At 36.4% G+C, this 27,876-nt stretch overlaps 1 protein-coding gene across 5 annotated transcripts; it reads left to right on the forward strand.

Annotated features, from left to right (window-relative positions):
* The first annotated feature begins 98 nt into the window (after positions 1-98).
* Positions 99-27,876, forward strand: LOC124153562 (zinc finger protein 585A-like). Of its 5 annotated transcripts, none has more exons than XM_046526796.1 (9): positions 99-270; positions 770-847; positions 931-1,070; positions 8,170-8,325; positions 10,449-10,531; positions 16,274-18,639; positions 23,705-23,862; positions 27,262-27,484; positions 27,627-27,876. In XM_046526796.1, exons 2-9 carry the CDS (start codon positions 790-792, stop codon positions 27,815-27,817), a joined length of 3,375 nt encoding a protein of 1,124 aa, XP_046382752.1. In that variant the 5' UTR covers positions 99-270; positions 770-789; the 3' UTR covers positions 27,818-27,876. The 5 variants fall into 5 exon arrangements, with proteins under 5 accessions (XP_046382752.1, XP_046382753.1, XP_046382754.1 ...); XM_046526797.1 differs by having other exon boundaries at positions 99-221; XM_046526798.1 differs by lacking the exon at positions 99-270 and adding an exon at positions 274-336.

Here is a 27,876-nt window from a genome sequence, read left to right on the forward strand (position 1 = left end):
TCATTAAAACTGTTTTTGACTAATATATAACCAAATCAGAGAATCTTGATCGTATATCTTATCATGTTGGCGAAACTGTAGCAGGAGAATCAACGGATGTCGCTGCCGCCGTGTTGCGTGTCTCCATTACCCTACTGGAGGATACCCGTACTAATAATTTTGCACCTTGGAGCCTGGGGTGGAATAGAAGCCACAATCGTGACGAGAGAGTAAATTTGGCGGTACGAGTCGTTTGGATTGGATGAATATTTGGCTCTGAAGTTTCGAATGGTTTCTATCAGTTGATTTTCATGTAGTATTGACTCTTACTGAAATGTAAAGCACTTTATTTGTAAGGTACCATTCTGTACCGTTTGTCCGGTTTGATTGTCGTTGAATCGTAGCATCATATATAAATTTTATTGGTCATAAATAATTTTGAAGGAATTTTTGTCGGCATGAGTGGAACACGGTTTAACATTTTTTCTTATTTAATTTCATAAACTTTCGTTTATCACCATCTTTGCAAAGTAATTGCCCATTTTTGTTGATTAACTCCATAATGAGATGCCTTTCGTAAAGAGTAAAGATGTTAACTCCTTCGCAAACAAATTTTATCCTTCGACTCATGTTTGAACCTGCACTCTCATAAGTCTGTTTTTACCTATAATGTTACACACTATGCCCACCAACCTCTTCTGCTGGATGCGTTTGATCTTTGATTGCAGTAAGCCCGGATACTGAAACAGTTAATTTAGTTTTCTAAATGTAGTTTTCATCATTCATGTAGGTGTTCATTGGAAAAGAGCCATGGATGAAGAGTTGGGGTGGAATTCAAACAGCCTTTCATCGTTTGAAGAAACTCAAGGTATTCACGCATACTGTCGTTAGATTAAAGTTAAATCTGTTGAAACACTATTCAAACTCACCAAAATTTATTGATCTTTTAAGGAAATAATGATGGAGGCTCGACACCAGTCGCACGATGCAGACTTTGTGTTGACGGTTGCGAGGAATTGGTACCTATTTTTAGTGAGCGAGGAAAGGAAATGCAGCTCGGCTATAATATCAACAAGTTACTACCCTCCATGGTGAGATCACAATTAAGCTTTAATTGTTTAAGCATGACTAAATTATTCAGTTTTGTGGGTATCATTATTTTGGGAATGATTTCCTGAGATTGTGGATAGATTTTTATCATCATTATTATTGCTGCAATTAATTAATGGTCATTCTTCATCCACCACTCTGGAGGGTAAGTATCGTTACTCAGTCTATGGAGCAGTTCTTTTTCGAACGTGGTAACTGTTTGGTCTAAACAAAATTTGACCCAAGGCAATATGATAATCTATTAATAATGCTTCTAATATTCCTTAAGATACGATCCACCATCTCCATAAAATCATGGATTTTTGTTTTCATTGTTTATAAAGAAATGTACTTAAAAAATAATTTTCATGACTGGTAGTCGGTGATGGGCCTTCCCATTATGATCATTCAATCATTTTGATTGATGAAATGGGTTTGATCAAAATCCCTGGTTGATTCATGGAACCACAAGAATGACCCCGATTATCCAATCAACGCTGATCATAGACGAATGATGATCTTAAGATTGAAATGAACCGGATGACTCTATTGAATTATGATTGAGAGATAGCAAGAACTGATGTCAATAAACACACCATAGAAAGTGTAATCAACTGTTAATTTTAAATAAATCATCTCCTGTAATTAAGTGTTAATAGTGAATTGCTCTTCTTGGGATATGCAAAAATTTTTATAAAATTCATTATTATTTAGAGAGAGTTATGAATTGAGAAGGAAATGTGCTCTATGAAAACATTCATACATGCATTTGTAAAAGCATGTCTGAATAAAAAGATATCCAATGTTGGATTCAGCGTACCAAATCCAGTTAATCTTTTGTTATTAATTTCTAATTTGCCTCTTTAACCCTTAGATGCACGCTAAGCCGGGATTTTGCCGCATTTTTCAAAAATTTGAAATAGCGCATTTATTGCGCATGGATCACTGGTGGTACACTTGGGTATTCCATTTCTGTACTTTTCACTCTACCAAGAACATTATGTTTGCATCAATGTGACGACCAACTATTGCATTAGAATCTTACAAAGTGAGAACGACGACAACTTCTTGTGATTTGCCGCTAGATGGCGTTCACACGATACTAAAGCCGATGTCCCTTGGTCAAATTTGCATCAAAATATTTGCATCAAAATGTTTGTCCAAATATTTTGATACAACTGGACTGGGGGTGTCCCACGATGCATCTCATTTTGATCAAAAACAAACGAAAGACGATATTTATGTAAACAATTAGGAAACTTGTGGAGGTGGATGATTCTTTCTTTTTTAGCAGGCGAAATTGTCTGAACAGGCCTCTTGAACATTAAAGATGCGAAAAAAAGAAAACAGAAGGAATGCTGAACTTGGCCTTGGCTGGAAAGGGGGTATGAAAGCGTTGGAATAAGCATGCTAAACATGTTGGAGAAGGAGTTGGTCGCCGATGTTCCCGTTTATTATCGATAATAATTGACAAGTGAGGATATTTTCATGTCCCTTATCAGCAAGGTTGAGGGCAGAATAAAACGCCAGGATACAAACGTGAGGCAGTTTATTCCCGCGAGGAAAATGTTATTAATAAATGATGGACATTGTGGTTGAGGAGATGTTATGAATAGTGCTGTAAGCGTGCATTTAAATCACATTTTTCTCTCCTTATCTAGCAGTTTCTAAAATAAGGTCCTTATCCGATAATCATAGTAATAGAAACGGGCAGCTGTAGTGTTCCATAGGTACAATCGTCAGTTCATATTAGTCATTTCTCCAGCTGCTTGCTCGCATTGTATTTGCCTTCCACAAAGCGTAAAATTCGGCCTCGATACCTTAAGTAAATCTTTTATTATTTCCAAAACATCCCTCCTGGTATTGCGATTCTAAATATCGCTTCCTTTCTATTAAAGATCAACTAATTATTACAGATTTCCTAGTTGAGAGCTTCCATCGCCTATCACTAAGACAAATTTTTGCTCATATTTACCTTTAGGGCCACACCAGGCGATGAAATAGACGATCACGAACGTATATATATATATATATTTGAAATAATGTTTTTTGAATTCACTTCGTGGTATGTTGATATTATAAATTTAAAACTAAGCCTTTTAGTATTCCATACAATACTAATGAAAAAACTCAACCGGTTTCGATCTTTTCAGGTCCTTATCTAGAGGTTTACGATTAAGATAACAACCTGAAAAGGTGGAAACCGGTTGGGTTTTTAATGCAAAATTGTGTGGAATACAACAAATTTTATTTTTGTGTCCATAATATACATAATTATTAATTAAAATACTCATGCAGACGATAAATATGTTTAACCTATTTGGCCCATGTGTCAGCGCTTGGCGATGCTTTTTTGTGAAAGGCTCTGTGATTGGTCGGTTTCATCCAATTGGATGAAAATTTAGAACCTGTCCTATCCATTTGTACAAATCGGTGATTTGTACAAATGATAGGACCAAAAGCCAGTTGGACAAAATTTTGACCGTGGGACAGGGTGCGCGTCAGTTGCATCAAATTTTGATGCAAATATTTTGACGCAAATTTGACCGTGGGACATCGGCTTAAGGAACTTCTGATAATCTGTCGCTAACGTGGAAACTTGGAAGCATAATTCTTTTTTCAATAATATGTTAATATATTGTTTCGTATTTATTATATTTTTTGTAAGCATTTGCATTATTATTTCGTTATTATTATTATTTGTATAATTTATCTCAACCTCAAACCACATGCCGTAATTTAAAAATTTCATCTTCATACTCAAATATGAATTACATTGGTGTAAAAATGCGTTATTTACATTTTATGTAAATCCTTGACCGAAAAATAAGTTATGCACGTTTTTTATAGTGCATTATGCATTAGAGTTTTAAGGCGAATAGTCGGCACTTGGTGTATCTACCTGCGGGAAAAGAACATAATGCTGCAAAGGAAAAGATTCAGGAATCGTAACCTCCTCATGGACGTAAATTGCATTATGGTTTTATCAAATTGTGAATAAATTGAGTCGGTGGTGACTAATGTAGAGTATATTGTACTCCAAGTTCAGAGTGTATTTATCACCCTGGTGAGTTCTAACGAGTGCTTCAAAAGCTTGATAATGAAGATGGGAGGGAAGGGCAGGCAACCGCCATATTGAGAATATTTTTTTGATTTCTCACATGAAAGTGAAGGGGAGGAAGGATGTTTTTGAAGGCGCATTACATTCCAGCGATAGTTAGCAGTCTTATGATAATAATATTGTTAGCCGCTCACATAATTTCAACCTTTATGTAGTTCAACGGAAACGGTTAAACGTCTTGGCTGTACTCTTCGATACAATTTCCTGACACCAAAACAAAAACTAAAGACATTGTTCTTGTTTCACCAGGGCCAACATCATTTCCTAAGAATGCCGCAACCGAACTCGAATTGTGGCCGAAAACGATTTCACTGAACTTGATTGAAAAAGTGTCGAGAATACCAAATTGTATATTGAAGGGAAACTGACATCTCATGTGTACTCCAGAATCAGAGATTGCATCACTACCTCTCGTGTAGAAATAATATCTTTATTTGGAATTAAATACACTCTCTCTGTAAATAAAGTTGCAAGTCAGATGCTAGAGAAGAGCTTGTAAAACGGATGGAACAGGCCTGATGATTTGCAGAACAGCGTTCGGAATAGCAACGGGAATACGGAAATTCGAATGGGAAAATAACAGCAAAAAATTCTAACTGTTCTAATTCTAAAATGGTCTAACTTTCTTAGGTACCTTGGAAAAAGGCTTAAATCCACAGTTTCTACCCTGCAAAATTCGATAAGCTGGAACTTCATTTCTTGGTTTCCAGGATACCTGCATTCTTGTTTCGTACTTCACTAAACCAAACAAATGTGAAATTCTGCTTTCTATGTTGCACTGCAAAGTTGACATCGATCTAGAAACTGCGAAACCTGAAATGATCCTGACCTACAACTCAACCACGAGAGGTGTCGAGTGTGTAAATTTCAAGACGAACACGAAGGTGGACTCAATCACAATTATTCCGGTTTTGTTGATATGGCTACTCTTAGCGACCACGTGATTTTTGTAGCTAATAATATTGAAAAAAATCCATCGAAGATGAAGAATGGAGTTCATGGAACCTCTCGCGTTAAGTCTTGTAGATGAACATCTGAAGTCGAGGGTGGAAAAGGTAATCTTCCAGCTGACACAAAGGCTTTTCTAGCATGAGACTTACGAAAATTCCTGGAGTATCTGCTTCTACATATGAACCTCAATGTAAGGCGGGTGATTGTTTTACACGTGGAAAATATATAAATTATAAGACGGCAAATGTACGAATGTTTTCGATTTATATGCAATAATCATTCCACCTGCGTCAAAAAATGTCACGAATGTCATTACAGAGACAGTGATGGTCAATAATGATGAAAAAATTAATTTTATTTATAAAGTTTTATTATTTTAATGATCGCATTAACGATTTGGCATATCCATTTCCTTTTTTGTGTGTGCTTTTTGACTTGATAGTGTCTAGATTATCGTCTGCAATTCCTTTAGAAAAATTAGTCTAAGTATTCATCTAGAAATTTGGATATAATTATGCAAAATATTTGTTTATAAATGAATGGGAAAATATTTAAAGTGCTTTTATTTATTAGAAGTTACCCAAATACGTTAAAACACTCTCAAATTTGAATGTATATTTGGGAAAATCAAAAATGTAAAAGTGCGGCAAAAAAGCCGCTAGCGTGCACTGGCGCTATACTTGCAGGTGCGTGCACCTAAGGGTTAATCACTAATACCATATATTTATTTAGTGAGTATTTGTTTTTCTTTTTGTGGTTTTTGTCTTGTGCATGTGGGGCACGAATACATACCAAAGTGTGCCACATGCAGAAGGCAAAAACCACAAAAAGAAAAACATATACTCACTAAATTCACCAGCAGAAAATACTAGAAATATAGATTAACTATACAATTCAACAAAAAGTGCATTATCAGAAGCCTTTAATAACTATCCTCAATAGTTTCTCCGACGAATGTCTGTCACACCATCCACTCACTCACAATAAACTGATCCACATCCACCATAGTTCTATATGTCACTTCTACCACTATGTATTTCTGTATTCTAGATGATAGTTAGTTAACTGTGAAAAAATGGCACATTCCTCGAATCTGGGCACCTTTAATTCCACACGAATTACCTGCCCCATATTCTCGTGCAAGGCCACAGTTTTTCTGATGTCACTCAATCCCTATTGGAAAATTTCAATGGGAAAAAATTCAATTGAACGGTTCAATTGAAAAAATTACAAATACATAAATACATCCAATATGGTAAACTTATTTTTAGGTAGGCTATACTTCACATCTAAATTTCACGAATCCCGAATTCTGAATAAATAAAATACCTATGTGAACAAAAATTAAAGTTGAAATATTTTTAGAAGAAGTGTCATAAAAACTTAAATTGGGCTTTTCCACATCTTCCATCACTTCTCACAAACATGAATAGTTATCGAAAAGCTGTATAGTTTTGCCATGATTATCAGAACAGCAACTATACCACGAGAGCCACATCTTTTATCAGTTCAAACAACGTTGAATAGTTGTCGAAAAGCAAACATTTTTCCGCGATTAGCGATAACAACTTCACCAACAAATATCTCACACGTCTTTATCTAAGAAAGGCTTCTTTAAAATATTAATTATGTAATATAATTCTGGTTTTGCATTAAGCCAACATAACTTGTTTTTGACAACAGAAACATGTCACTCATGTTTATACAAGAATATGTACACGGGAATTTCACTTCACACAAACAAACCTGCGTGATACACACTATTCCTACAATGCTAGTAGTTTTTTGTCGGCAACGTAACGCACGTACACATAATTAAGTGAAATAAATATGCTTACATTTTAAACACAAACGTTAGTATAACCAGTCAAAAAACTGAAGGCTGAATTTCCTAATATTCAATTGAACATTCGTATTTTCAATTGAAAATTTGAAAATTCAATTGAATTTTTGGATATTCAATTGAATACAAGGAAATTCAATTGGAATTTTCAATTGAATCGGCTGATTTTTTCCAATAGGGATGCGAAGGGAATCCCACACACCTAAAATCAATAAATAATAAAATACCATGTGAATTATGTACTTGGTCATATCCAATTTTAGGCATTTCTGCTTGAGAAATATATCTAATGACTAGGCTAGTAAATATAGGAGATGATTATATACCTCAATGATATTTTATTTAAAACTAGAGCCTAAGATAATTTGAGATGATCAAAGCCGGACTCCGTCAAATTCCGGTTCATTGTACCACTCACGATTTTAAGAGAAAAACTCATATTTACATTCACGGTGGTTCAGACACACAAATAACGTTATAAATTCTAGACAAGACTCAATGAATTTCTCATGATTAAATGCTTGTCATGCAACTTATCAAGTAAGTAGCGTTGCTCTTACGAAATGATACGAAAGCTGAAATGAATCTGAAAGCAAGAATAGCTAAAAATGTATGTGCTTTCCTCCGTAATATGTATAAGGCACTATGCCAAAAATAAAATGACTCTGGTAGTTTAATCGAAAATACCAAAGTATGGCCATAAGTTATATACTCAGGTACATTTTACACCGGCGTAAATAATTTAAACAGCTGCTTCTTTAATGTAGTCCTTTGATATATCAACCCCTTCTAGAAGAATTTTTCAAGTCACTTATTCTTTGAATGAAAAAAAATCTTAGGTAGTAAAAATGTCAAAAGTTGCTGAAAAATGTTAATGTCCCCTAATTAAATTTGTAATTCCTTCTGCATGTGACAATGTTTCAGAAGTAAATGAATGGTGTGTGAGGAAATAGGGTTATCAGTAAAACTTGAAAATCGAAGGGTTAGATTTGCCTAATATGTAAATTCATTTAATTTGTTTTAATTTTGTAATATAACACATTAAGTAACTTTTTAAACTCAAGACCTTCATTGCCTTTCCATATTTATAAATTGAAATATGGCATTTAATGCTAAGATGTGGATGGTTGGAAAAATTTGGGTCAATTGATTCTTGCTTTATGTCTCTTTTGCTTTTTTTTTTTAGATACATCCATTGGATAAATTGCCTCAAGAAGTGTGCATGCCTTGTATCGAAGAGTTGAATGCAGTATGCAAATTTATGAATAAATGCATTTCCAGCCAGGCCAAACTTCGAAATATGCTGTACATAAGCCAACAAGATGATGGAATTTCTCTTAAGGTATGTGATGAAATCTTTAATGTAATGATGTACATAGGCAGATCCAGGGGGGGGGGCACGGGGGCACGTGCCCCCCCCAGACCCTTAAAAATATGCTAGATATTTAATACGGTCCCATTATCATTTCGTTCGTTTTGTATAATGAGGTATCCTTGTGGACTCCCCCCTGAACAAAATCATGGATACAGCCTTGCTTGTGCCCCTCCCAGAAAGAAATCCTGGATCCGCCCCTGATGATGTATATGCACAAAAAGCCACAATTTGGGCCAGCATAATTGCTATCATGCTTGGATCCGAAAATTCAGTCACTCATAAAGATAATGGAAAGAAAATCTGAAACTAGTGTTCATTTTTCATTATACATACTGGCAGAACCAAGTTTAATGCCACCTCTTTTTGCATCTCACACAAATTTTCCCAATTACAGGGAAGAAAGAAACATTTTTGTACTTATAACCCACTACATTGACCCGGTAACGTTCCTTTAATTATCTTCTCTTTAATGTCTTACAAACATTGTTATTACACAGTTTAACACGTTTTATTATTTAAAACTCTGCAGCAAAAACCCATCCGCATGCTGTGACTATTACAATTCAACTCTCTCTGCTTTGCCGTCCCGCGCCGTCAACAACAATTGCCTCCCTTCATCTCAATTGTTAATTTTAATTTATTTATTTAAACAAACAACATAGCAGTTTGTTTACATTAGCCCCATTGGAAAAGAAAATGGAATAACATGTAATTATATTTTTCAATGCCTTCAAAACTCAACTATTCTTTCTTTTTTAGACAAAGCAACTACAAACAATTTGGTTATCATGTTATCAATCTACATTTTACAATCGAAGCCCAGACCGCTTCGAGTTAGACCTTCCCTTATTGTTTATCTTGAATCAATGAATGACTACTAGAGACTAGTACAAGAATATTAAACTGGAAATTCAAAATTATTAGTAAAATTTTGCCACAGAACAAATCTCACTCTCCGCCATTCACTTGACTCATTCATTCTATTATCACACTGATACCATAAAATTCTTCAAGTTCACTTAGTATCCATTTTCCAATTAAAAGAAGCAACTAAACAACCCAAAATTTAAAAACATGTAACTGAAACCTGTCAACACATTCATGCTTATTGAAGCACAAAATTCACTCCCCCCTTCTTCAAAATACCCTACCTTACCCTAGGAACTTCTTTCAAACCATAAAATGCCTTCATTTATTTGCAAACCTTGTTTGCACCATTTTCAAAACCCTTAGAATGCTGAGATAGAACAGGCAAGGTGAGCCTCAATAATAAAACAGAAAATCATCTCCAATCAGATTGCTGTTATGTTAGGCATCACGTCACGGGTATGAGACAAATTACTGTGTTGGTTTGCTGGAAGGGGAGGATTTGCAGTTGTGTCCAACCCCAGCCTCTCAACTGGAAACCCTTCACAAAAATTCAATTAACAAAAAGAAAATTCAGTGAGTGTTGAAGGGGCCTTACTGGCCCTAATTGAGACCAATTGCCACTAAAATCTGGGAGGCGATAATGGATTTTTTTAGTAGAGTCGTCACACTGAATCCTGGATTCCTAATTTTTCACAGCATATTGTTAACTTAATTTACAAAATATGTAGTTGTTAAAGAGAGAGAATAGAGAGCAGATGGTGGTGTATGACTCCCTGAAACTTAATTCTAGTGCATTACAGGGGTGATATATGGCATGGTTACACATTGTAATTTTCACAGTTTTTCAGATTGATGGCCTTAGACTTATTATTGAATTTCATTTGTTTATTTGAATTATCAAACTTCATAAGGATAAATTCGAAGTTAACATGCAAATTTCATTCTTCATCAAAGTAATCTTGCAAACAATATTGCTAATTTTTTGGAAAAAGTTTCAAAAAATTTTATTTATACACAAGTTAATATGTTTATTTGGCCAATGGCAGGAAATTTTACAAACTTCCATTTTGTAGTCTTGGTATTCATTTTTGATTAATGGTGTGCCTAACTTGCATGTTTTTACCTGCTGCGTTTGACTTTCATTCTTATATTTTAACAGAACTCATTACTCTTTATGTCATCTCAATGTGTGTTGTAAAATTGGTAATTATTCATTTCAGGCATTACAGAAGTACTCTTCTCATTGGCCTGTTCCAGATAGTGTTAAAAAAATGGGTCATACCAGAGAAATCCACGCCTCTAGGTATGTTTGGATTTGCATTAATCTCAGAATTGTTCTAACATTTTCAATGTGCATTTATATTTTATGTAAATGCGTAAGTTATACCAGAGGCATAGCAAGATAAACATTTTGATGTAGAACTTCCAAGAAGTATAGAAAATAACGAAAAACCCCCAGTCCCTTCTTTGTTCTAATTGTCACTTCTATGATCATAGTCAGGTGTCTGCATAAGTACACCCAGTTCCAGGGCTAGATCTAGGATGGGGTGAGTGAAGGGTCCATTTTGGTGGGAGGCCTACTGTTTCAAGGTGTAGGAACTCATGTTTCCGACAACACCACTTGGTGCACCACTGGTTTCGTACAGAGCTACATTAACAACTCCTATGGATAACGTTTTTTTATCAGCAGCGTAAACCATTTATTAGCCTCAATGTTAAGGACTACGTACATGTTAACAGAAAAACGACCCAGATTCACTTAGAATCCCCTTGTACATAATGTTTTTTCCAATTTTGTGAGATTTACCTCTGTATTGACGGAGGGCTCATGCTTGGTGGGTGGCCCTGGGCCAGGGCCCCTTAGGCCCCTAGGCGCCTTTGATCCTGCCCTCCCCAGTTCTGAATGCCTGGTTCATTGGGGGACCGTAAAGCGTGCATGTAAAAGGAATTCCACTGGAGAGAAGGGGGAGGGACTCCTTGAAAGAAACAACTTCCCATTTTTCTCAGGTAACTTGAAAGTTTTGCTCGATGCCAGTGAAAGTTTCTCTGCCTAAGGAGCTTTGACTTCTTTCCCTTCCAACTCCACGTTAGAATTTTTCATGGGAAAGTATTTCCTTGCTTAATATGCTTAAATAATGACAGAAGCATCGTGTTTTTTATCTTATATCAATTAATTTTAATTCAAAATAGTGAAATTTCACATGCATATTTTCTCTCGGATACGGTGGAGATTTTAAAGCAAAAAAAATTTAAAGCATTTGAAATTGAAATTTATTCCTTGTATAATATACTGAGCTTGAGTAGTACAAAATGTTTACATAAAACAAGGAACTTGAAGTCCCCCTTAGGATAATTCCTGTTTGGGGATAGCCGACTCTTCAAAAGTCGCTCTTTTAAGATATTAGCTACATAACACAAAGCACATAACGCACACTGCAGTTTTGCTGAATCACAAAATCAACTCAAAAACATGATTTTCTTTATTTCAAATGACCAATCTATGACATTTCAAGGAAACATCTCTGTTTGTTTAACAAGATGTGTGATGAGGCGAGAAAGTAAATTTAAAACCTTGACATTAGTAAATAAAAATTTGTTATGCAAGATCAATTGGCATCTTCTGCAAATTAAAAATCTTCCTGTGGCCCGCAACATGTGTATCTGCATTATTCAACAGTTGATGTGAACAGAAAATCAGAATATTTCAGCGTGGTGGAGCACTTAATGCAATTTTAGTATGCACATCCTTTATAATACATTGTTGTCTCATGTGCCTAAAAATACCCAACGTCACTACTATACCAAGTGTCACAGTTCGTGAAAGAATATCTAATTTTTGATGAATAAACAATTTGTTTCAATTTGAGCTTGCATTAGCAATATATTGAATTTGAGTAAATTATCAGATCTAATCTCTGCTAATCCATTTGCCGGGTTAACCCAGTCAACATCACAAAATGAAGAGTTGTTTTCAACTTATATCCAACATGTAACAAAAAATTGCCATTTTTTTTCTCACCCCAAGAAATCACCCACCACCCAGAATTACGACCTGATTGCAAAACTCCCATTCCATAGAAAATGCCAATGAAAGTAATCATTTCATGTATACTGAACATTACATTAAACTCCTGTTTATCTGGGCTGATGTTGGGGGGAGGCGGCAATAATACCTAGCCAGAAAACACGGATAATCCAAAGTTCAACTTTTTAAATACAACGAGCAGACCCGGCAAACTTCGTACAGCCTAATTATCAATGAATAGTTTAGTTACACCGTTTATAAATCAATAGTGGCTGTACTGATTTTATTAATTTGACTATTTTAATAAAATAAGAAAACAAATCAAATAAAATATAATTTAATTTTTATACTTGATTTCATCTCATCAGAAATATGGTGAACTATATTAGAGCAGGCAACATTTCAATGAAGCATGCAGCCCATCAGTTCTAATTTTTTCAGGTCAATTTCTGTTTCAAGCTCTTATAATGGTCTATTTAGCTTTGGTTGCTTCTAAGCTGAGCAAAAAATATGCTCTGTGATAGCTTGTTTTTCCTTTGCCATGGAAACAACTGAGTTCTTAATTTGTTGTTTTTTGGCTCTACTTAGGATTTTGTTAGCTAAAACATAAGCTTGACACATGTGTAGTTGTCAAATAGTTTTTTCTAAAGAGATTTTTATTGATCTCTTTTATTTGATCCACACGAACTTACAGTTCCTAAAACCCATGGCTCACTTAGTTTTAAACCTTTTTTTTTAAGTACCCAGTGTAGATTCATCTCTGCAAATTTTTCTGTTCTGTTCTTTCTTGATTGAATCTTCTTTTTCAAAGAAAGGTGACATCACCAGTTCCAAATTGTAGTTTTCAGTGTTATCATTAACCTTATGTCTTATGCTTAAAGAAGTTATTAATTTTAGTACATACTAAGTATTCGATTTTCATAGTTACAACACTCACAACATATGAAAGTATACCGGGACTAGCCACGGTGATAACTTTTTACGGAGTCACCCGCAATGCACAAATAGTGCGAAAAATCCACAGAGGAAAAATCATTCGCCTTGACCGGGATTCGAACCCGGATCCCTCGATTTCCGGCCGAGTGCTTTAGCCAGTTAAGCTACCGAGGCGTCATTCTCCCCTGTGGAAATTTGTGGACTATACCGGACAAGGTGGTATGGACTGCTGAGCATATGATGCGACTAGCACCCTATGAGATGGAGTGTCCAGGCAACCCTGGGTTTAGAAGGGTGAAAAGGTCATTATAGGTGTCCTTAGATAAGTGGTGTTACCTCTCCAGTAATCCAGATGCTCTGTTTCCGGAGAAAGTATCTCCTCCTTCTAGTACGAATTTAATTCCTACACCTCATCCCTGAGCTTAACCATTCCGAGCTGCGTCTTCATCATTTTATTAGATTTATGAGCTCACATGGCAGGTTTCATGGAAGAATTAATAACTGCCTCATCACTCTTTTCCTAAAGAGGATGTAAACCAAAATATGAAATCATTGTAATGGACAGATAGATTTCCTTTGTCATCCACAGCATAGGGAACCTTACTTGCAATACCCCACTACTCCTGGCTCTGGATTAAGAACTTATTGATTTGTTCCCCACCATGAGACATATCTAGGAGCGGGATAGCATCCAGGCAAATTTGTCTCTGTTCTTGGCAGTGTCACAAAATGAACCATGAAATATGATTGAAATAAAGAGATTTCGGCTCTTTGGACTTGAAACTTCTCAGTCAGTGTAATGCATTTAAGTGGTAAGATGTACAGTCGGATTCGGATTTAAGGTCTTCGCATTTAACGTTTTTCCGCATTTAGCGTTTATTTTTTTGGGTCCCGATTCATTCCCTATTAGGACAATGTAAAAATTATCCGTATTTAGTGTTTCCGCATTTTGCGTTTTTCCGCATTTATGGTCGTAAAAATTTGTCCCGCTCAAGATTTTTTTTGCCCGATTTCACGTTTTTTCATGACGGTTCATCCAAATCTTCGAATTTATGCTCATCAACAAGAACAGTCTCATGAAAGTTTACCAAGAGTCGATAGAATCTACCAGGGAACGCTTCTTCAACTGCTTTCTTCTGCGAACGCAGCGCTGCGACCTTCAACTCGCAAGTTGGGTGATTTGTCTTCTCGTAATGTTTCCCTCCCCTTCTGATCCAAACACCGGGCACTTTTTGTATCAGATCTGATCTAATGGAGCAATGTCATCCCTTAATAACCTCGAACTACCTCATCCTTCACTTCTTGAATTTGACTTCGATAATACGTGACGACTGATGACACGAGTTATCCTCCGAGTGCCGCTACAATAATGTTTTCTCGTAATGTTTTCAATTGATGGCTTATGCCCCTTTCAACTCTACTCCCTACGGGCAGTCCATTATTAGCCCAATATTTTTCCAGTCGGCTACTTTCTCTTTTCAAAAGAGGAGGCCCAATATCAATTGCGCAGTTCACTAGAAGATTCTTTCTGTAATCCATTCCAAGGTCAGTTTCCACGGAGGAACAGCGAAAGAACAGAGGAAGTGTTTCCCCTGTCATGACCGTGAGTGAGAACATACGGAACAACATTATTTTACATCGTAATTTAGATATCCAATTTATCGACATGCGGCTGGTTGATATCGCTGTCGATTCAAAAATATTTATCTGGTGCTAATTAATGTCAAAAGAGAATGACAATCAGAGTTTTGACGAACTATCACGGTCCATGACTCTAAATAAATCGCTCTTGCTGGAAAAAAAATCACTGCAAACTCACGGTAGAATAGATGAGCGCGGAAAAATACGAAAATCCGGCAGGTATCTTGGTGGTTGACTTCGGCATCACAACCCTGACGAAATTGCCAAACTCCAGAGGCACTGACAATTTTTTGGATGAAATCCAGTTATGTTGAAGATTAAACCTTTTCTCTTAACAGAGTTTAGCTAATCGTTATTCAAGGTCCAACCAAATTTTATTAAAAGCTGCCGAGAAACAAGGTGAGTCGGAGTCAAGGTGATCAGCGCGCCGCGTAAGCAACTTCTCCCGGCTCCATTCGACCTGCATAAGGCCGCGGATATATGACAACGAATCTGGTGTTATCATCGAGTTGAATCACCATCGACTTGTACGCATACTAAAATAAGATTCTACTTTTTTGGATTACCTCGAAATCCAAAATGTGCGCATAGGAGGCTTTTTAAAGGCTCATAAATCCCTTGTTTCGCCGAGGCAACAGAAAACGTTCAGTTGGCAAAATTCCAGAAAACCTCCCTTTTACTAGATATTCGGTAGTTGAGAATTCGGGATTAGCGATCTTCTGCTGTCCCTTTATTTCACTCATTCCTCATGATTTTTCGAGTACCTACTTACACCTTTTCTAATTATATTAGAAATTCTATAGTCACCTACATGTCACTTTTACAGAAAAAATTCTAAATTTCATCAAGACCACTGAAATATGCATAAAAATTGAATCACTATTGTCCATAATAATAATCTGTGTGGGAATGCTTTTAAGTTGATGTTTATTAGAATTTTCTTAAAATATTTCATTAAAACAATTGCCATCCTCTCATTACTTATTTTTACCACCCATTTTTTTAGCTGATTCCTGAAAAGTATTATCCAACCTTCATAGGAAGAGAACATTTCATTAAAGAATTTTTTGCTGCATTCAGCACCTTTTAGTTACTTAAAATAATATTTTTTATTCATAAAAAGCCATTCCAATCATTACAGACCCTAAAACCTGAAAAAAATGGCAGGTCCTCATTTAGTGTTTTTCCACATTTAGTGTTTTAAATTTTGTCCCCCCTGAAAAACCTTAAATCAGGATTTTACTGTATTTAATTTAAAAATTTGGAAATACTAAGAGAGAGTCATAGCAGTGCTGCATAAGGACTAAGGTTGTTACATTATTTTTTTTTATCTATTCATATTATTATGCATGAGTGTGCCACAGTTTTCTCCTTTCTTCATTAACTTTCTTTTTAACTGGATTGTCGTAGCTATTTAAAAAAATGTACTGTTTCTACTTACAGAACAAAAAGGCCTTTATCAGTCTCCGAGGAAGAAAGGAATGAGCAGGTGAAGAGACTAAAATCATCAGACATGAGTAATGATGATGGATCATCAAATCAGTCTTTGCACTGTGCCGAAGATATAGGTGAAATGGATGCTGATATTCTCCAGTATGATATAGATTGTGCGAATGATGGCAACAGTGTTGAAAGTGATAGAGAGGGAAGAGAAAATTCTGCTGTGGTTGAAGAGCCAAATACTTCTGCCTTAAATGATATTTCTGATGTAGGCTTTCATGATGATAAATCAAATGCTAGTGAAAGCGTTAAGTACTTGTGTAAATTTTGTGGAGAAGGTTTTCTTTGGAAAGCTGATCTCTTTGAGCATCAGAGCATTGAGCACTCTGAATTAGTAATTCGTTGTGTTTATTGTAGAAAAGTTTTCTACGACAAGAATGAGCTAGTACCACATGAAATTGCTCATGAAAAACTCTTGCCCCCTAAAATATTGATGATGAATAAGGTGAAGACGCCTCAGAAGAGAAGGAGAAGAAACTTATTGGCTAAAGATTTTTCCATACGTTCAATAACTTCTAGCATTTCTACTCAAAATTCTGGAAGTATCCTTCCTTATTCTTCCAAGAACAAACATAATGATAGAATATGCTATTATTGTAATCTCATCTTTCCTACTTTACGTTCACACAGAAAACACATTAAGACAGTGCATCATATTCAATTCCCTTGTCGTTTTTGTGCCATCACTTGTGAATCCAAGAGTAAACATAGAGATCATGAAGCTAGACACTTGAGGAAAGCCATGATATGTGTGTGTAAGAAAAAATTTTTTTACGAAGATGAATTCAGGGACCATGCATTGATTCATGTCCATGAAACCGATCAGCTATGTGAAATATGTGGAGATGCATTTGACTGTCAAGAACATCTTGAAGAACACATTAAGACTCATGATGGTGAAAACAGTTATCTTTGTGAAGTGTGTGGAGAAGGTATGGAGTCATTTTTTTTGTTCCGTGTCCACAAATTGAGTCATATGTACCCTGGTATGCATAGGTGTGTGTTGTGCAATTTCTGTTTTAACAGGGCAGAAGATCTGGAAAACCACTTGGAAAATGTTCATCATGTTAAAAAAATTACTTGTGGTAGTTGTGGAGAAGAATTTGTCACTATGCAGCTTTTGAAGGAGCATAGAGCAAAACGTAAATGCATCGATGCATCTTGTGAGGTGTGTGGAAAATCATTCCCCTGCATGTCAAAGCTGAGAGATCATGCTGAGATACATTCTTCTGTGACAAATTACCTTTGTGACAAGTGTGGATGGGCTTTTAAGAGGAAAGATATGCTGAGGGCTCACATTCTAACATCTCACTCCAATCCCATTCCCTGTGAAGTATGTGGCCGTAAATTCAAGAGTCAACAGAGCCTAATTACCCACAGGCAACGACACTTTGGAGAAAAGACTGTGATCTGCTCTGTTTGTGGAAAAAGCTTCTTCTCTAAATCTGATTTGTCATATCACATGATAAGGCACGAAGAACCTAAAGTCCCATGCCCAATGTGTGGCATCCTATTTACTCGTAAGATCTTCATGTTGTATCACATGAGGCGTCACCGTGTTGCCTGTGAAATCTGTGGTGAAGTATTTGAAAACACACCCCTCCTGGTGGAACATCAGAAGGTACATGCCAAGGAAGGGAATATACCTCCGAGTGATCATCCTGAGTTCCCCAAGTGCCATATTTGCGGAAAACAATTCCTCAGAATCATGCAGCTAAGGCATCACCTGCCTCTCCACTCTGAAGAGCGTCCCTTCCAATGTAACCTCTGCGACAAAAGTTATAGGCGCAAGAAAGATCTCGCTAAGCACACAGATAAAAAGCATGGTGAGCCCAAGCCTTACCAATGTAGCTACTGTCCATGCACTTTTAGGACTGAGCAAGTGTTGTTGAAGCATGAAAATGGACACACACTTGGTAAACCATACAATTGTGCCATGTGTGGCGTTGGTTTCTGGTCACCATTGCACCTTGAGAGGCATCTTGTCAAACATGCTAGCAGTAACTGGTCTGGTAACTATCAGTGTAAGGACTGTGGGAAGACATTTCCTCATAAAAACACTTTAATTGCCCATCAGAGTACCCATGCAAAACCCTTGAATTTCAAGTGCCCATTCTGTCCCCGGAAATTCTCACGCAGAGGATACTTGCTGAAACATAAATGTCAACTGAAGCCAAGGATACAGGCCTCCTCAACTTCTTTTCAAAGTTCCATTATCACGGATGAAGTCTCAACAATCACAGCAGATGATAATGCTCCTCATCACATTCCAACTGAAGTTCCTGGAGTTGGAGAAAATGTGAGAAAAGGTAAGTTTATAATTGATATAGTTGTAATTTTTGTCTATTTTTATCATCTTTAAGTAGGTACTAAAATGGAATGGGTCGACTTTTTTGTTGGCTCCTATTCCAATTCAGTTTCTTGCAGTAGTACAGGGTCCAGGTGCTTGAATCTGGTTATTTAACTATTTTTTCATTTTCATTTCTTAATTTTCAAAATCTTTTAATATTTTTTGTTATCGTATTATTGAAACTACCTAAAATGACACATCAAGTTATTGATCAAGTGATTGGATCCATAACATTACTCTAATTTAACACTAGAAGGACGGCAGGGGTCATTTGACCCATTTTCAGTTTTCAAATTTCTTTTTCTCTTATTAAAATATTTTTTTAAATTTTGAAACTTTTTCACTTTGTTCACTTTGGTCTATATTTTGATAAATTAGTGAAAATTCAACTATAATTTTTGCTTTAAATTTTTATGACGTGTTATACCTAGAAGGACGGCTAGGGGTCATTTGACCCACAACTTGTTTTCGTGCTATTTTCTTGCCAGTGGGCACTTTTGTGCCATGTATATCATGTAATCAGCAAGAGGCTAGTGTGGTAGATGATTTGCTTCATTTTGAAGCTGGAAGTACCCGGTTCAATGCTAGTTTCGTCCCAAGGGCTCCTATCTGTATTCGAAAACCTATGAATAGCGACTTGTTGTGCTCAATCTTTCGATATTTTTCGGGCAGCAAAGGGAAATAAAACCTTTTCAGTCCTTGATTTGCGTAAAATCATGCAATAATGATATTTTAATTTTGTTTTATGAATTGTTCAATGATTATTGTATTACTCACACCGGAAAATCGTCACGTATCCCATGACTTTTTTTCCGTCGGCCAAGATTCAGAGACAATATTTTCAATATCGCCTCATCAGGTTTACGAAAAACTTTCATTTTTCTGGCTTGATGGCACTGTCACTTGGCCTTGCCCCTTTGCCGTGTGTCCAGCATTATTGCTGCCTGACCCGGTCGCGGTTTGGGGCGGGTTGAACCTCCAATGCAACTGGAGAAGGTTCTACCATAATGCGCTTTCGTTTGTAGATTTTTTCGCATGCATATCAGTAGCGAGTTGAGGAAGAAAGTAAGAAGTCAAGAAATATATCAAGAGAAGAGAATTGTGATTCAAATAGCTGTAGGGAATATTGAAGATCGGTCTGTAAGTGCATCGGAAATATCAGTTCAAGGACATTCTGACCAATCCATCAACATCTGTGTGTGATGGAAGCGACGAAGTCCAAGATAGTGAATCCGATGGCGACTTAGGCGTAACAGCAAATGCACAGCTCTATCGAACGAAATGCAGCTGTCCTTTTTATGAGGTATATTCCAAATAAACCAGGCAAATTTGGAATTTAGTACTGGGTTTTGACAGATGTGAAATGAAAATACAGCCTAAATGAATTTCCATATTGAGGCAAAGATGATGATTGGCCATCAAATCAAGCGTTGGGGAAATAAATAGTTACTATAGTGACCGTAACATACAAGAATTCAGGAATAAATGTAACTGGTAACAATTATTTTCCATCCATCCACCTGGCAGGAAATCATAAAAAAATGGAAAACTTCTCTAGCACGGACAATCTGAAAAAACAGGCGTGACGCACGAATATCCATGACCCCTAAAATAGCCATGTAATCCATTCAACGCGAGTATCCAAATATACCTTATACCATACTCTTACGTAGAATCAGGCACACTAGAACAATAATGTACTTTTACTCAGCAGCATGATCTCAGACCACACTATTCTTGAAACGAACAAAAGAATACCAGAGACCATCCTATTTCATAATAAAAACAAAACGGGAGTACATATGATGGATATCATGTATCAATTTATTTACACGTCTCCAAATCCAACAGCCATATCTGCACGGGCACAAAAAAGAAAAAGGTGCCAAATACCATCAAATTCAATCATTGCACCAATTTCCTTTTCATTTTCCAAATTCCCTTTCATGTGCAAATGGCTGGTGTTCTAACACCCCCTGCCATACGCTTTTAAGCAGCTTGCGTGTTAGTGTGTAGATTTAGATGTAGATGAATAAATCGTCCAATGTACGCATTCAGCGCAAAAAAAAATATTTTGTGGAAACGCACTGAAAAAATACTGTTTGTCTGAGATTTACAACAAAGTAATAAGTTTTAAAAATTTTAATGAAAATTTTGTAAATCCAGTACGCCTATTGTTTCAACATGTAACACAACTTTTGTATTGAGTGTATGTATTGTAAGTAGCCAAGGTCCTTTCGTCGTCGTCGCCCGGGGATTGATCAGGAATATCGCACAGAAAAAGGAAACAACTCATGTCGTCAACAATCACTCTTTAATCTTCCCTTCTTAGTGTAAACTCACCGACTGCCTCGCGCGCTGTCATCCCCCTCTAGTAAGCGTTTTTCTATTATTCTCTGGTGCGTAGCAAGCTCACGTTCTTAAGAAGATGTCTTACCTTGCGTGGCCACTTCCTGTCGGGGTTGGGTGTCGGGGAATCAAGGGAGCCGAAAGGAAAGGAGTTATTGCTGAGTTTGTATGGGAAGGGAAATGAGGGAAAGAGGATGACAGTCGCCTCTTACAGTATTTTCATTATTAGATTTGCAATCGACTACTAAATACGGTTTAATTCATGATTCTTTAAAATAATTGTTATTAACTTTTAACAATGGATAAAATGTTAAATAGTGGTTTTAATGAACTGATTCAACAATTAATACGATTAAACTGAATAATGGATGAAAATTAGGCATTTTATTCCAAAATATAATTTAGGGGTACCCCTAGCCGTCCTTCTAGGTAGCGTGAAACTCCCGTCCTCCTAGTGTTAAGTATGTAATTCAAATTATACCTAAGAAAAGTTTTCAATTTGCTTTTGGAGTATTATTCAACATGTTATCTCATGGGTGACTACACTGGTGGCAATATTCTACAAAGAGGGTGTACAAAAACTTGTGCCACGCTATGACAAATTCCTAGAAAATCACGGAATCTACGTCAAAAAATAGTGTAGTAGTGGTAGAGATGTGTGCTATACGTTTCTTTGAAATATCTGAGGTTCTTTTTTTTTTAGTTTAAAATGGAACTTACTTTCTGAACGTACCTCGTATCTAAAGATGAGAATTTCTCGCTAGGAAAGGTATAGTTGTCCCTTCTAGCTTTTATTGTGCTTAGATGGTGTTGATTGTAGATCTATAGCATTTGATAATGATGTAGAATAAGTTGCAGAATTTACTCATAAATGCGCATGAGCATGAGTAGATCTTCATTGGGCTATGAATGACTACTCTTATCTCATAGGAATATGAATTTTATTCAATTTTGAATCAAAAAATTCCCCTCTTTGATGCAAAAGTGGAGACATTTTCATGATAGTTGGAATTTTTTGTTTGGTGTTTCTTATTTCAGGAATGAAAGGTATATAAAACGTAAAAGTTTCCGAGCAACAACATGCAAAAAAATTACAAAAATTAATTCATCTCAATTGATTTGAATAATGCAAACATTCTTCGGCACACTTATGTTTTTGATGAATGCCAAAACTAGGGTATTTTCAGACCACTTGTCAGTTTTTAGGATGCTGTTGAGAACTGTTAGCCGACAGCTGAATGAAAAAGCCACAGAAAATTGCCACGAAATAGCATGTGGCTGGAGTAATTGTGCAGTAAAAACGTCTGAGAAAATAAAAAATTCGCAACTCCTTTCTTCGTATTTAAGATAAAGTTACAATTTTTTCACCAAAAATATATTTATAGTTTTCTCCAAATTTCATATGCAGCATATGTTATGTATATCTATACAGTAAGATATGAAAGTTAGCAGGCCTTTGTGCCAAGCAAAATTACTGATTTTTCCATCCAAAAGATGTAAACAAATATAACAACATTGAAACTGAGTTGAGAACAAATTATATTCAACCAATATGGAATAAAATATGCAGTATATATTTCCTGCAAGTTTCAACATAATATTAATAATAGTTTGCTGGCAACAGGATTAGGAATATGGACTCGGAAAAGCCAAGTTACTAGTTTGAAATTCAAGGAAATATTTTTTATAACTATTGTTATGAACAAAGTCCACTTCACTATTGTCACCACTAAACGTAGCAACCCTTTCTACTTCAGAATAAATTTTCAGGCTTGTGGAACGAGCAAATTCAAAAAATTCTTCCTCGCCATCTTCTTAATTCTTCCAGAACTACATCAAAAATATATACGATTTTTGTACGTGCGGTTAGCCCTCTATATATATATATTTACTCTATGGTGATACATAATAAAAAACATGGTTTACCTGATAACAATAGGAAATTAGTTCAAAAATTACTTGAGACTGTCATCTGGAGATAAACATTATAGCTAACAATAAGATCTCCTTTCTTTTATGTACTTTGTACCTGCTACCCTCATTTTATATGGGATGGTGAAAAATGGGTAGCCAAGCACGTAGTGTGTCCAAATCAGGAATTTGTTGAAATTTAGGAATGTAAATGGACAGGAAAACTCTGGCAATGTTATTCTTAAATATTTTTCTTTAATTATCTATTCTTGTAAACAACTTCAATATTTAAGGACCTTCTAATTGAAACAGCACTGTATGAAGAATAATGTCATAAGAATTGATTCCTTTTAATATTTCATTATTATGATTTTAAACTGTACAAAGAGCTATTTTTGGGAACAGAATTATGTAAGTAGTCAGGTAATGTAGTCTAGTCCAGTATTCATTTTCCTAGTATTCCTGCCTTTCCAAGTGATTTTTCTGCAAAAATCAACTTAAAAATCAATTCTTTTATATGCACTTAATGTATTAAATGCATTTTTCATTTATGAGCATTTGTCTTTTGTCCTGTGTTCACATCCTGGATGAATCCTTCAGACAACCCCAAACAAAATTTGCAGGCAAGGAACTGGTTCCCTACCCCAAGCGCATGATATTCACTTGCCTGTGACTAATTTTGGTGTGAGCTCTACCCTCACCTATCCAAGTCAATCTTTGCATTGAATGACAGAGTGAGTTATCTTATTGATTATTTTCTATAGTTTCAGAATCAGTGGACTTTTACAAGCACCTGGAAAAAGTGACAAATTGTACATTAAAGGAAGCGAATGCTCCCAGTGTTGTCATTGTTGAGAGCTCAGATGAAGAGGAGTATATGCCGCCTGTGCATCCTCATCTTCAACATCCTCATAGCTCAAAGGTTTGTTAAATCAGTTGTCAGTTTCTGTGAGATGATACGTTTGCAGCCGGGAGAGCTCAGCTTTGGCCTAATTTTATTGGTGGGAGGGCTGTACTGATTCAGCTGTAGGTGTGATAGGCCAATGGAAAGGCGGAACAAAGTTTTTCAACTTCTCAAGGTTACACTGTTAATATATTCCCTATTCTCAGTCGACCCTACATAAGTGGTGGGGGGTGATTCTGTTGCCAAGTTCTCTGAGATGACGTAGATGATGGCACACTGCCAATTTTCCACTCTGGTTGCATAATGAGATCTTATTATGAAACTAAGAAAAGATGTCCGATAATTTTCGGGCATATTGTTAGGGAACGGCTGATGGTAAATAAACAATTGGTGTCATCCGGCAGGTCGTGACGGTACATTAATTATTGCTAAAAATACTCTCTTATTGAGCCAAAAGTAGAACCTAATTGTCTTTAAATTACTTCCAAAGTGGTATTTACATGATAGTAATAAGTACGGGGCAAATATGATCATTAACGAGGGAACTTATGTTGCATCATCAAGGTTCATCATTTGCTATTACCTTCCGTAGTTAAGTTTATTATGTGGCAAATAGCGGCATGAAAATGTTTTCTATGGTTACACATAAACTAAGAATTGGTTTCTCAAAAATGTAATAAGAGCCAAACGTGAAAAATATTAATATATATTTGAAGAAACAAGGTGATGTATACCACTATAATTTACTTATTATTCGTCAGCCAATTGTATAATTTATTTCACCTGATGGGTATAATGTGGTAGTATTATTACCTTTCTGCTGTGTTTCTGTAGGTACATTTTAAAATGGCTCTGTGAGCTCGTCTCCCTTTTTATACATTACAACACAGATTCCTTAATTGAAGTGATCAGGAGACGAAATTTAGCCGCCATGTTTTTGTAGGGTAGAGGTTCAGGTACCCTACATCAAGTAGGACCCATTTAGTTCCAAAAATGGCCATATGTAGGACTTGCTGTGGCATATGTAGGGCGAGATCGGTTTATGTAGGGGCTGATGATGTATCCAGGGTCGGTTGGCCCTACAGGGTCGACTGAGAATACGGCCCTCCAAATCACAACATCCCTGATGTCATTAGCAGCATGGCATCTCACAGAAATAATTATTTTAAATCATACGTGCAGAAATAATTATTTTAAATGCAAAAATTCATTCAATATAAAGTTGAATTTTATGAATAAGGTGTAAATTTGGCAATAATTTTTATTGGAACCCTGTCGATTTCTGTAACAATAATGCCTGTTCGTTGTCTGTTCAGTAAGCTGTTTGCTCCCTGTTCCTTGTCTGAGTGACAATAGTCAGGCGACTGTTGTTTTATTGTAAATTGGAACGCCTTGTCTGTTTCATGTCTGTGAGAAGATTGTTACTTGTCTGTTCTCTCCATATTGTAGGAAGCGGCATTCTCTGTTCCTTACTTGTTGAACCACATCCTGTGAACAGGTGGGGGACTGTGTGCTGTCAGTTCACTGCCTGTTTATTAGGCTGTTAGATTCCTATTTGCTGTCTGAGTGACAACAGGCAGGCGACTGTTGACAGAATGTAAATTGTAGCACCTTGTCTGTTTCATGTCTGTGAGACAGTTACTTACCTGTTCTCTCCCAAGCAGCATACTTTGTACCTAACCTGTTCCCTGTTGCTTATTTGGTACTAGACTAGAAATAATTTATGTAAAAATAGAATTCAAATTTGAAATTCATTTGAAGAATTCTTTGAAAAACTTTTATTGTGATTTTCCAAGTCTTACATCAGTTATAACAATCTTGAATAGTTATCGAAAAGCAAGCTTTGCCATTATTAACAGAACACCACTACACCAACAAGTATTTCTCTTGTCTTCATCAAAGAAAGACTTCCTTTAATGAGTATAATTCTGGTTCTGCACGATGCCAATGTAATACATGTGTTTCAAAAGAGAAACACGCCATTAATGTTTATACATGAACACGATTATCTTGCTTCACATAAACAAATCTACAAGAGACATAGTCCTCTGACATTTTTTTAGGTTCTTATTGGCGATGTAACACACGTAGGAATACTACTTGTTAAATACAAATATTAGTAATCGCTCGTAAACTGAAGACACAATAAATGAGCACACTAAAGAACAAATATTACATAGTGACTTTCGCTATCACTGAATGGATGCACGAATGAATTAAACACTGTGGGGATTTGGCACTATTCCTTTGTTTACTTGTATTTTCTCGAAAAATATTTATTCTACCTCTGCATGTACGCAAAATCCGGGTATGCACCTAGGGGAAAGGTGAAAGGGATGGGCATGGGAGTTAACGATGTTGAGCACAACTCAAAAGGAAAGGAAAGGGGCTCCTGTGTGCTTGTCAGGTACTTCCTAGCTTTGATTGATGTCCAAGCCTCCAGTGTGTAGCTTGTGGGGGGAGAGAAGAGAAATATCATCATATTTCCCCAATACTTTTCTGGGAGCTCTTATGAACAGTTGCCATCATGGAGAATCAGCAAGCCTTGGTTGCTGATTGCTTCACTGGACATTTAGAAAGAATTTTTGCTAGGTTTGCACAATGCATGTGAATGGAATTGCCATTTATTGAAATCTGGTCATGGGTGACCAATCGTTCGTATGTTGGAAATTTAGGTTTGGAGTTCAAACACATTTCAAAGCCATTGTCAGCATGGTGGAAGTTTGTGCATTTGACATCCTTCAACCGAGGGCAGCCAAATCTATCAGCAAATTCCTTCCATTTAAAACACAGTGAGTCGCAATAGGTATACTACAGTGGAATCTTGATTTTACGAATCAGGATATTATAAAATTTCGATTATACAGAGCCGGCCTTAGGGCGGGGCGACCGCCCCGGGCCCCGCGCTTCGGGGGGCCCGCGTTCGTGAAAAAAATTAAAATATACGATAGTTTTGAAAACGCAATTTCAACTATTACTGTATTGTTAAGTCTGTGCCAGACAAAAAATAATATTATGAAAAAGGAATAATTACGGTGTAATTACCAAGTCTGAATTTGGGAGGAGAACACACACTTAGCCTGAGAGTGGTAGGGACTCAAAATGCTCGAGTTTGTAGATGGGGTGTAGAGTTTAATATTTTAAGTGAAGGGCCCCGCACTGAAAGTTCGCCCCTAGCCCCGCACCTGCTAGGACCGGTCCTGCGATTATATGATGCAAAATTGTCGGACCCAGCAAAAAGTTAATGTTAAATATATGGCAAAATTCGAAAATACAAAGTGACAAGAATGACGCGGGCCATAGTTTGGAGACCCCTGCTCTAGATAAAATAGCCTTAGAAATATTTTTGAATTTTCATTTCATTGAACTTTCCTGACTTGGTCTTTAACATATTTGTAATATCTGTAATGCTTTCAGACTGTCCAGCTTGTGGATGACATTCCTGTGTATATCAGAAAGCGTTTGTTTGAGAACATGCCAATAAGCACAGTATCCCCGACAACATTGGCTCGTAATTTGGCTGATCAAATATTTACTGAAGAGGCTCTGCGAACATGCTCGGTGAAAGGACAAAGACAAAATTCTCATAGTGTGAGAAAAAGAGAGCCGCTCTGTCCTCTTGGTACTGCAGCCATAATTGGTATGTATAAAACTGTTGTATGTATTTCTAGTCTAGTGACAGTGTTATTCTTATTCACATACATACTTAAATTAGACCTGATTTAAAAATGATTTACTGTTTTCCTTTTTTTTATATATATATCTCTCTTATTCTGTCGTAGCATTTGTGCAAAAAACCAATGATGCCCTTGGCCGACCTCCTGTTAAAAGCTCAGATTTAGTTATGGCTATGGGGCACCGTCTGAGTGAACTTAGAAGACGAGCTCCTCTCAATCCTGTTATGGATATATCTCCTGTGGAAGTCACCATGGACATTGATGGAAACCCTATTCTAGAAATAGAAATTTACTAGACTGTTTTAGAATGCTGATCCTTGTGAAATAATGTTTTAATAAAATTGGATGAATTTTG

The sequence above is a fragment of the Ischnura elegans genome, chromosome 2 (genome assembly GCF_921293095.1).
Source record: "Ischnura elegans chromosome 2, ioIscEleg1.1, whole genome shotgun sequence".
Lineage (NCBI taxonomy): Eukaryota > Metazoa > Arthropoda > Insecta > Odonata > Coenagrionidae > Ischnura > Ischnura elegans.

Excerpts from the sequence above, each read along its gene's own strand:
- LOC124153562 (XM_046526796.1), top strand. The coding sequence starts at position 790 with ATGGATGAAGAGTTGGGGTGGAATTCAAACAGCCTTTCATCGTTTGAA. Across the intron at positions 848-930 it reads ATCGTTTGAAGAAACTCAAG|GAAATAATGATGGAGGCTCG; the intron begins GTATTCACGCAT and ends TGATCTTTTAAG. Across the intron at positions 23,863-27,261 it reads AACATCCTCATAGCTCAAAG|ACTGTCCAGCTTGTGGATGA; the intron begins GTTTGTTAAATC and ends TAATGCTTTCAG.